Genomic DNA, 11,867 nt, shown 5'->3' on the forward strand with positions numbered 1-11,867 from the left:
AGTAATACGAGGCTCTCAACAAAAAAAAAGTGATAAACAGCAAAGAGTTTTTTGCAACGATTAACATCTAAACAAAAATAAGTAGAACAAAATGAAGCAAAAGACAGATGGTATATCTAACAAAAGTTTCACACACTTACATGGATAACTTTAGTATGACCTGCTTTTTAACTGCAATAACATCTACATATATTAACCTCTCTGCTGTTGGCACCTGTATGTTATACTGACAATAAACTATGGTTTATTAGTATACACTGATGGCTTGCTGCCATGCTGCCACAGGAGAATTCTTAAAGGTTAGGGCGAGGTTGGGGTACACAACACATGAATATCCAGTGAGAAGTGTCTCTCATTGGGATCAGGGAGGGAGGGGGGGCTTGAGCGGGTGGTAATCTCAGGGCTGCCCTGGCCCCAACCTTACAGCTACAACACCCAAGAGAGTGTAATATGTGCAAAACATCACTCTAGGGCAGAGTCCTGTATCGGGTCGGGTATCCGCGGGTACCCGACGGGTGACCCGCAAAAAAGGTGATTTGCGGGTGGTATTTTTTCAGACGCTTTTTTCCGGGTTCGGTTCTGGGTAAAACAAAGATGATGCGGGTCGGGTTGCGGGTGTTGCATAATAAATATATTTAAATAAAAATAATTTAGTTTAATGTTTAAATCCTCAGACCTCTCCCCCGCGGGACCGAGCATAATCATAACCTCTGCAGCGCATCTATCTGCTGCTGAGCGCGCCACATTCTGAATGGCTGAGGTGAAGCTCTCTAGCGGAGAATACAGCATTTTCAATAACTCTTCCTCAAGAGCGAAATCCAACGTCTGGGAGGCTTTTGGTGTCATCCTAGATGGAGAAAATAACCAACATCCCACGCTTTTTGAGCCAAATATGCAACTGCGTGTGTTAATAATTGCACGATTCTCAGCATCATAAGCAGCTCGAATTCATCGTCCAGCTGAACATTTATGGGAAACGCAACAAATGAATAGTTTATTTTCAGTAAGTGTTACTGGACACAGTGGACAGCTCCTCAAAGTCCTACAGCTTGTATTTAAGGCAGCGCAGCGCTCTCTCGGGAGCTCCATTTCCCTTTAATCGTGCTCATGTGAATTCTGTAAATTCTTTCACTGCTCATATATACAGTATATAGGCCTATATATATGCGGGTTCGGGTCGGGTTGCGGATCTTGTGCCGACGGGTCGGGTCGGGTTGCGGAACTAATTGGCAATATGTGCGGGTAGCGGGGCGGGTTCGGTATTGCACGTTGCGGGTGCGGGGCGGGAGCGGGTCTTGAAAATCAGACCGGTGCAGGACTCTGCTCTAGGGTGGTGTTGGCAGGACCAGAGCTCAAGCTCTGTAGATGAACTACTCAATACAACATAGTGTGTGCTTTAGCGTAAAGTCTGGACCTTGAAATTGTTCTCCTTGGGTTTGCGTCTCATGATGACGTTGAAAGACTCGTAAGGGTCTTCTGTGCCACTCTGAATGCTGCTGGTCATATCCTGTTGATACTGGTTTGGGTCCAGCCATACACGGAAGGTTCTGGCGTCTCCTCGCAGCTTAGGCTTCGGGTCGGGTCCTAGAGCAGAGGATTTGGGGGGGAATAAGTGTTATACCAATGTAGTAATGACAACCTTAAGTGATAAACAATACTTTTCGAACGGTGTTACATTAACAATATAATGGAAACCAAGAGACAATGGCTAAGTGCTAAATGTCAACACGAAAACTGAATACAAATGAGATAATCCTAACACCATTTTCTTAACAATATCCATCCTTACATTCTAAACAAAACACTTAGAGGAGAGTTCACCCTGGCTTGCCTTGCTACAGTTCTGCGAGTCCCCATGAACAGGAATTACATAGATGCTTGACTGACAGGCCACGGGCTTAAGGCTTCCCCCATAGGGAGCCTGTGTGCTGCAGCAAGTGCAGCTTTCACAGATGTCTAAATAGATTCATGTATGGCGCTGCAGGGCACAGAGCAGGAAAGTGAAACTCAATCCCTTCGGTATCTAATGTGTGTGTGAGACCATCTATGTGTATGTCTGTCTGTGTGCACACGTGTACAGCTATGGTGGATGATCAAATCCCCCTTACTAAAAGGAGTATGAAAGCTTACGGGTGGAAGCTACACCCTCAATGGCATGGAATAACAATGTGCACAGCTGGGCCAAGGTGTGTTAAAACAAGTACGTGATTAAATCAATACACATTTAGATTTAACTGTTTTGATATTTCCTACAAATATTCTGTATTTAATCCCTATTGTTTTGCATCTCACCTTCAAGTGCCCTATGATTTATGTCCAACCCATCCACCCAGTTACCTTGGGTACCACTTAGCCCCGTTGGGGATCTGAAAGTTTAACCAAGCCAACAATCTCAGGGCATGTTCCCTGCAGGCTGCATGTCTAGTTAGAAAGCCCTGCCCTCTGCATATTTAATCCAAACAAATGAGAGGATAGGGGAAAGGGAGCTTCAGTGCACGGACACATGTTCTGACGGGGACAAAAGCAAAGGCTTAGAATAGCAGGGCTGCGAACTAACTTAGGTGAACCGACGACTCAGAGGGAATGCTTTGGGCTGTGGTTAAGAACATGACGGTGAAACAGAGGAGGTTGTGATGCTGTATAAACATATTTTAATTTCCAGGAAAGACCATGAGTTTAAATTTGATATGTAAGGATTCCTTACACGTGGATAAAAAAAACAGAATGTTTCTATTTTAGCAAAATAGGACAGCTTAGAAATAGAACTGGCTAAACTTTGTAGAAAGAGCACAATCAGTGTTCTCTTTCAGCATAGAGTGAATCCCTGTATAGCCAATGCAACACTTCCCTTAAATCCAATAAAGGAAGCAGAGGGCAGGGTCCAAATCTCTCAGGTGTTGCTGTCGACCTCAGGTTAATGGAATGTTAATGTGAACAGGTCAGGTCTCAATGTGACTGTCACCATGACAACAATGACCCTCTCTCAGGATCTGTCGTTGGGGAGACAGAAGGTCTGACGGGTGGGTGGATGTCATGTGTCACTGGTGTGTGTGTGTGTGTCTGTGTGCTGTGTGTGTCTGTGTGTGTGTGCGTGTGGGCAGGAGCACACAGGATCATACCTTCTTCAATGACGCGACCCTTGTCATCCAGCATGCCCTGCACCTCGCAGCCTCTCACGTACACCAGGCCCGTCTGCTCCACAAAGGGCTGGCGCCGGTCGAAGCGCGTGCCGTAGGGTAGGTTAGGGCGCACCGTGATCAGAAAGCAAACGTCATGCTTCCGCAGCCCTACGGGGAAAAGGGATGAACAGAGGGGTCAGAGAGAAAGAACAAAGGAAAAGAAGGGTTTTAGACAGAGAGGGGGCAGAGGGGACACAGGGAGAAAGAGAAGTGACAGGGAGTGGAGGTGCAAGAGAAACCGCCCTTTCAGCATTAGCCTGATCTATAAAACATGATGCTCTAATTATATGATGGGGTAAGAGCTATTGGTTATAAGGAAATACACCATTCCTTCACTGAAATTACACCAAAAAAAAGTGAAACCATACAATTGGGTTTGAAGGAAATTAAGAATTTGGGATACATTAGGCTTACTTTTTTTTAGCCAGTTATCACTTCATTACTTCTACAGCATTTGCCCACTGAAAGAGCCCATTTCCTTTTTGCAATACCCCATTGGCATACATTAGTGTATGAATATATCCTATATCTTTCTCCAGACAGCTATGGCAGTCAGCTTGCCGACAGGCTTCCTTGACATCTATGTGCATCCCAGTGAATCAATGTCTTTCAAGGCTGACAAGCTACTGTAAACATTATCTACAGTGCCCTTATCAGCCACATTGAGAAACAGAGAGGAAAATGATCAGCAAATAAAACAAAGCGGCTCAGTTGTAGAGGCTACCCAGAAATAGCATGTCTTCACAGAGACATGAGGCAGGTGAGGGTCATGAGTCAAGGCCCAGTGGGATGAGGGAAGACTTTATGGTGGTTATAAACGGCTTACTAGGACTGCTACAAGACACAATAAGGGAATATAGAGGGAAGACAATGTGTAGCAGGTCTAAATGAAATGGAGGGTAATCAGATTTAATAAGCATGAAGTGTGTGAGGATGTGTTTTGTAATCAATATGTTGTTGTTAATTCTCCCTTCCCATTAGAGTAACTATAAATAGATTGAGAATGCAGGATAGCAATATAAATGGTGGACAGACCTTCATAAAAACTGGTTCAAATACAGTAAAAGTATCGACAAAACATTTTACCTTCCCACTCGTGCTTGATATGATCTTGTACATTCAGATTTACAGTGACGTCCCCTCGCACACGGGCCGGCCAGCTCTCTCCAATGTTTGGCTTGGCAACCTCCACTATGGAGAAGGAGGTGATGGTCTGAGCCATCCTGGCCCAGCCCCCAAACACCACTCCGCCGTACTCCGACTGCCTGCGTAAAGGGACAGACACGACAAGAAGTGAGACAAGCGCTGTGGGCTGTTGTCAAGATTGAAATCAGTTGGATTTAGGGCAGCACATGGCACTACTGCTTACTTATTTACTTTTGCAGGAACAACAAACAAGTTGACATAATGGGAGCACGTATTATGTTAAGCATGCAGTTTTTAAATGTGGTTTACAAAATACCACAGTCTTTTAATAAAACATTATCAATCCACAATGCCACTTAATCAAATGAAAGGGGGACACAGGATAAGGACCTTTATTCATTGATGTTAAAAAGATGTTATAAAGAGTGCTGTAGAGATTTGTTCTACTTAGAAAGAGAAACCAAAGATGTTTATCAGTGTGCGGCAATCCTATTGTACACATATAACTCGTATATGATGATAAGATTTACACTTATTCAAACTCATTTTATTGCACATGAACTTTTAACCACTTCCTCTATAGTGTTTTATTCCTAGCGTTTCACCCTACATATTGACAATATGAGCATACAAGAAAGATAGGTTTCTGTAGAAAGCCCTCACCATGGTTTCATACGCCAAACCACATCCTCTATGTCCTGTCTGATCTCATAGGTGGACTCTAGACGAAACAGGTTAAAGTTTCTCAACAGGTAGTCATGGAGGGTCAGGAACTGGAGATTCAGCTTAGGTAGCGCTAGACAGCCTGAAAAGACAAAGAGAGAAATAGAAAGAGACAGAGTTAACATTATTCACATTGAGTGATAACACACACTTACAATAATCAGTTCATCATTTGTGTTTGTATTCAATTACAAAATGAGCAACATTTTATGAAGCAACATCTGTAATGTCAACAGTTTGAATTGTTGCTTCTACAGAGGCTAAATGTCTATACGTTACAGTCAACGTAATAAGCTTAAGGGCTTTTGCTTGTGCTCCGAGAGTTGTTAAAGGTGACCTTGACAACTAAAGAGGATTCCCCGAGAGAGATGCCAGTTCAGTGCCAGATAAGTGCCAGATAAGTGCCCTCGGGATAAGAGATAACAAGGTGTGGGTGCAAACAAACTGATTTTTGAATGTGTGCTCTAGTGTTCCTAGACTAAAACAGGCACAGTAATGCAAACCAAATCACATTTCACAGATGCAACACACACCTTCGCCTGAGTAGTACTCTGTCGGGACAATGTTCTCATCCCAGATTATTTTTTCTGTTGGATAAAGGGGCATCTGGTTAAGTTGCTCGATCTGAGAGATTCTGCGCTCATGACGGGACACCTGTGTGTGGCAGACAGCAAGAGAGACGGAGAGAAATTAGATGAATTACACACGTTTCATTGTCCCTGATGTTTATCTTCTCCCTTACTAGAACACATAACATGGAATAAAGAAAAAAACAAAACCAGGTCACTTCAAAATATGTTACATCATACCCACGGTAAATCTCTAGTTTACATGAAACCTTTTTATAACATGTCTTGTGTGCGGAATCTCTATTTTAATGCATTCACTTCTGCACACATACATTATATCTAATATGTCAAGGGGAGGACTATTGACATCAGAATACATATTGGCTCATCGGTTCCTCCAGAGGAAATGAAAGCCTTAACACAGGCTGGGGTGTAACAGCAGGAGTGTTTCTCAAAAACAATGTGCCCTTCTCCCTAAGCAGATTTATGGCTATTTCCCCTGGAGCAAGCACAATTCTTTTGCTACCTTGTTGGCAGAGTTCTAGCCCTGTGGGCCCTTCCGCTTAAACCCACTCGTTCAGAGATGTTGGTTGTTGGGGGCAACCTCAGGCGCACAAAAATGAGTCCCCTGACATTGTCTCCTGCAACAATCTAATCAGATAATTATGAAATTGCTTTTCTCCATTGCTTCTCTGAAAAGGACCTGGGGAGGGTCTGAGTGGGTAATTATGAATAACTGCAGGACAGCCTTGAAACACCCACTTAGATGAAGAGGTCTTCAGCGAATGTGTGAGTGTCTGCTGGGACACTTCAGTAGTTTCCCGTTTAAAAAAAAAAAAGAATCAAACTGGGAAACAAGGGGAAGTGGAACGAGAGAGGACAATCAAACTAGCTATAGTTTTTTTTTATATATATAAAAAAAAGTAAGAATAAAAATGTATTTCTATGTTATCAGCACTTCCTCCAATTTACCCTACGACACACAAATGCCCAAATAAGGGAATAATTGGATTAGAAGGCAAATTCAAGAGGGACGGGCAGTGAAGAGGGGATACTGTACGTATTCCAAGGTCAAGGGCTGAATGACTTTAATATGAGAAACACAAAACCTATTATGCCGCAGCGCTGACCGGCCGGTTATTGTTCTGAAAAATAACTGTTCACCAGCATCTTAGTAGAGGTGCACCAATACCAATTATGCAGTCTTTGTAAGGCCGGTTGACAAACACACAGTGCCTGAAGTATTGCTTCATTCCCTTATAATTACAGCATTTCTATATAATAAATAAATGTCTTGGGTAATAAATATGGTCTAGGATAAAAAATATATATATTTGATGTACAGAAAAGTAGCATATTTTCAGTTAAAAATGATTGTGGATAATCATTTTGCAACTTTGGTTTGCCATAAGGTTTCCCAAATGTACACGCTATATGTCACTGGTACCTTTCTGCATTTCCACCCAGGTCATATTTGTTTTTATCTCTACAATCTATAAAATCCCAATGCAAACAGGATTTTGTGAGACAATGACGGGTCAACCTCCGTCTCTTTAGGGGATGAAGGTGCATGCTTGTCCACATTTTTTTGGTCTGTTTTAGAGTTAAAGGCATCAATCTGGACGGTCACAGTCAAGGGAAACCCTTCCACTATTAAGCCTAAGACTTGCATTGTATAACAGACACTAAACTAAAGTCATGACTGCACTTACCAGAAGCTCAAGGAGAACCTCCTTCTCATAGGTGGTGTCTTGTCCTTCAGGCAGCTCTGGCAGCAGACACAAATACGAGGCCACCTGGTGGAGCGTATTGGGACTACGGAGAAGAGAAACAAGAGGTTTGTCAGCTGAAAAACTATTGAAGATAAAGGATGATAACAAGCAGATGTCATTAATTGGTTTCCAAAGACAATGGGGAAGATTAATCATGAGAAAGAGATCATCTGATGTCTAAAACAACATTTGGTTGTGGTATCATTGCATTTTCCAAAAAGAAAAAACTGCATGTTCAGCCTCTCTCTTAGAAAACTACATCCCCTTCTCAGAAAGACATTTCAAATGGCTACAGCAACACCACTTTATGTGTGAAGATACACCGGCTTATCAAATTCTTTGTGATTGTTAGCACTGCGGCACAAAGCAATTCCTGTGTTTGCTTTGACGATCACTCCTGCTCTGTCAGCATGTGTGTGTTAAGGGGCCGGGGAGCACTGATGCGACAGGATTATGAAAATCAAAGCCCATCTCCTTCTCAGAAAGCTGAGGCATGGCTCTCTGCATACAGACCTGTTTTAATCAGGCTGACACACTGTGACACAGGCAGGGTCTGGTACACAACGAAGGACAGGGCCTGGACACATTGTGACAGCCCTGGACAGCCACACGTGGCCCTGAACGGCTGAATCCGTGAATGTGCATCAATTCTGCTACTTGTGATGCCGCGCTGGGGCAGTTGGGCGGCAATTCTGCCAATGTAGCAATTTGGTGGCTCAGTGGATGACCTGGCATAGGTCATGTGGACATTCCTTGCCTTAGCAGCAAAATAACAGCAGCACAAGAGCTCGCTCTGAGTAATGGAAATGACTGGTCCAGGTCATGACTGACAGCTGAGCTAGGGGCAGGGTAAGGTAAGGATGGGGACATGACAGAAACTGGTCTACAGTAAGTTTACTAGACAACCTAAAGGCTTCTTGTTCAGACTTTGGATCAGCTATTTAAAAGCCATTTTGTTTAGCTAAAGTGTATTTTTGTCAATTGAATGTAATTCTTAGTCCAATAGGGGCAGTTTTATTCAGCTAGCTACACACAACATGAAAAAAAGAGCCCATGACAAAAATGTGTTTCCCGGCAGCTTAAATCTGCTAAGTATTGAGGACATTTATGCTTTCCCAATGTTTTCTTTTCTTTACCTATTTACATAAAGCCGTCAGAAAAGGAACCAGGATTAAATGAGAAGCGTAATCGATCAAATCCAAACGCCCTTTCCAATGACAGTACCACGCTGAAGAGCTAATCCACAGACCCAATTACATCCTTTCTTTTTGCTTTTGATGACTTTCTTCAATTTTGCCAGCATTTCACAAAGTGCTGCATACTCTTTGATCATGTAGTCAATTCACTTTTGGCCTGAAATGACGCTCACACATACTAACATGTTTTATGTAACTGAAAGTGTGTGTGTGTGTGTGTGTGTGTGTGTGTGTGTGTGTGTGTGTGTGTGTGTGTGTGTGTGTGTGTGTGTGTGTGTGAGAGATAGAGAATGGGTGTGTATATGTGTGGGCAGACTAAGCAATAATGCTGCGTTTGTGTGTTTGGGGGACTTAGCGGATAAATTCAGAGCGGCGGGTGACTGGGAGCTTAGCCCGTGGGTAGAGCAGCTGGAATAAACTGGCATTAGCATGAGTTGTTTGGATGAAAAGTGCCTCGTTAAATCTGATCGGCATATTTGGAGTTACCCAGGAGCTGCTTTGGTGACAGTTGTGGAGCAGGGAACAATGCAGTTCCTGCTATATTCAAAACCCTAATTCTGGGAGAAGGAGCAGAGCCTCTTGAAATGCATGAGATGGTATAGCTCAAATCTTTACCTGATTCAGCTCAGCGCGGCTCATAACCCTCTGCCTGACTCAAAGAAACTAAGTTTTGGGGTTTAAGAATTTATAATCCACTAAAGAAGTTAAAAAGAGGTGATGGATATGCAAACATCAAATGCGAAGAGGCAATGTATGTTGTCAGAGAAATCATGACAAAACATACTAAACAAACAAGTATTCAACTACTCGTTTAAGTTTGTTGTAGAGCTAAAACATTGGTGGTTTAAAGACCTTCTAAAAGCTTTGGTCAATGTTCATTATAACATCAAAATGACAAGAACGATTAGAAACCCTAAAGTAATTATAAGTTAGAATTAAATCAATGTCTTTTTACTCCCCTTCACGCATGTACACAGGTTAAATATCCCACACACAGGCTAGTTCAAAGCGAGGGTGCTTTTTAGCTCTTTGGCAAGCTAATAGGATCTGACAAACACAGCTGTTCAGACAGTTTATTCTCAAGCCACTGCAAATCGATTAAATTAATGAGGCGTGCCTCTCTCTCTGGCTGGTACCAGCTGCCTGTTTAAGGGCTCACTAGCTGCCATTTAGCAGGGAAGTCAGGCAGCAACGGTGCTGATGCTGTACTGCTACTTAGTGCCCAGATAGGACGTCTGCAGGGGCGCTTCTACTCTGACTGGGGTTTGTAATTTCTGGATCTCCAAAGAACCTCAAATAAAAAAGGTCAGATCATCTGCTGGAGGGTTTCAAAGCATGGAACTCTTGGCCACTGACAGTGCTTTACGATGACACTTTTAAAGAAATAAAGTACACTCGTACATGAAGTACTTGTATATGAAGCAGAATGGTGAAAAGCAGAAAGGGTGAACCAACACAAGGTTTTATATGCAGTATGTTTACACGTCATATAGTCCGTTTAGATCAAATAAAAAAAACACATGCTAACGCCTTTTAGGTTTAACGCCACATCTGGTTTTTGTACTGATGGATTCAAGGTGTTCTGCTTTACCTGAGATGCCCAAAGTGTTTGGTCAAGGATTCACGAGTGTCTACTGCTGCCACGTTGGACAGAGCAAAGTCCTGCAACTCAGGGAAATGAGCAAATGCTGCTCTCTGCAAGACACAAAACACAAAGCAAAACACTTAGGCTGATTTCCAAAAACAGACCACAATTAAAACATATTACTGCATTGCCTTAACCAAGATAACGCCTCTCAAAAAGTATTAGGAAACATGGCAACAGTCTCGGGTGTGGCAATACATAGATATACAATACCGACTTAAGACACATATCATTTATCACAAGTATAAACATTTAATTTGGTCACTGCCTGTATCATTTTATATTGAAGCCAAATATTCCATCATAAAGAAGAACTATATGAAGAACACCCTGAATACTTTGTGTTTAAAACAACAGAAACGAAGCAGGCAGCTGATTGATGCCACTGCATGTCGGTCCTTATCCATGTATAGTGTTTACCTGCAAAGAGAGGATTTTGTCATAGTGCAGAGTGGTCATCTCTTTCTCCGTCAGGGCAGTTCCTGTCTGGTCACTGATCTCAAAACCTGTGTAGAACTTCAGCATGTCCAGCAACTACAGAGAGGAGACAACAATACGAGTTACTTCTACATGTGAACAAACAGAGCAGAGGTGGTTTGATTTCAGCATACAATCATTTCAAGTGTGTCTGCTATTGTGTTGTACCTGGCAGAAGAGGTGTCCTTCCTTCTCTCTGTGGACGAGACTGGAGAGGTGGCAGCTGACCACCAAGTGAGAGTCATCCAACACGGTGTTGAACCAACGCCTGGTGGGCAGCAGGGCCTAAAACACACAAGACACCACGTTTACAGCTTGTAACAAAATACATCCGGTGTGAAAAGCATTCTTTACCAGTAGACGGCATCAAAATAACTAAAAGCTCATTTGTGCAGGAAAGGGTTCAGATCGCCCTCCATCATGGTGGAAAGAATTAGGTGTTGTATGAACAGACGTTTTACGAATCAATTGGCTCCACAACTACAGCATTTCCCAGCATCTGGACCATGATTATCCATACATCTTATTGATCCGTGAGCTATTCTTGTCTTGAGGTTGTTTTGCATCGTATGATAGAGAGGCAAACAATAGGGCAGGCTGGCAGTGATATGTGAAGATCACTTCTCTAGACATCATTCATGTGCTTGCTGAAGCATGCGTACATGACATGAAGGCAAGTAATAGCGAAACCTGTCAAAATTAGATGAAAGGGCCGCTTTGGTATAAATATAACAAAGAATTACGGTACATGTTGATGAACTGACAGCCTAAGAGATAGAATGTCTGGTGCACACAGAACAACAAAGAGGTTCAACCTATCGTAGTATAAAAAGGCAGAAAGAAAGAACTGCCCAGAAGAAAACTGCATTATGAAAAAGAATATGAAATGGAATACTGAAATGCAAAGCACCAACAAAACGTCATATCCATTCTTTTAATCATTGAAAAGAGATCTTCAAAGGGAGCAGGTGCAGCAAGCGATACCTAAACACTGAGAGAACGGATACCTTTATATCCAACAGCCATCTTTGATCTCAACACAGCACTGACAGCCGGCATACAAGACACATGAAAACGAGGATCTTTTTTTCCTGTGTTCATTTTCAGGTCGTCATCAGAGAGGGGAAGTATGGATTTTAAGCTACTGAGGCTTTGTAAAA

General features: G+C 42.6%; 1 protein-coding gene across 1 annotated transcript in view; it reads right to left on the bottom strand.

The window, feature by feature from the left end:
- The window catches only part of aqr (aquarius intron-binding spliceosomal factor), a gene marked incomplete at its 5' end in the record, with an annotated part of 38,890 nt that extends 27,898 nt beyond the window's left edge, over window positions 1-10,992 (bottom strand). The window contains 9 exons of the mRNA XM_010776899.1: window positions 1,415-1,584; window positions 3,120-3,287; window positions 4,266-4,444; window positions 4,989-5,130; window positions 5,582-5,702; window positions 7,330-7,432; window positions 10,177-10,280; window positions 10,651-10,764; window positions 10,876-10,992. Coding sequence (XP_010775201.1) covers window positions 1,415-1,584; window positions 3,120-3,287; window positions 4,266-4,444; window positions 4,989-5,130; window positions 5,582-5,702; window positions 7,330-7,432; window positions 10,177-10,280; window positions 10,651-10,764; window positions 10,876-10,992 — 1,218 coding nt within the window. The remainder of the gene's footprint in view (window positions 1-1,414; window positions 1,585-3,119; window positions 3,288-4,265; window positions 4,445-4,988; window positions 5,131-5,581; window positions 5,703-7,329; window positions 7,433-10,176; window positions 10,281-10,650; window positions 10,765-10,875) is intronic.
- Window positions 10,993-11,867: the final 875 nt, after the last annotated feature.

The sequence above is a fragment of the Notothenia coriiceps genome, unplaced genomic scaffold (genome assembly GCF_000735185.1).
Source record: "Notothenia coriiceps isolate Sejong01 unplaced genomic scaffold, NC01 NC01_scaffold00017410, whole genome shotgun sequence".
Taxonomy (NCBI): domain Eukaryota; kingdom Metazoa; phylum Chordata; class Actinopteri; order Perciformes; family Nototheniidae; genus Notothenia; species Notothenia coriiceps.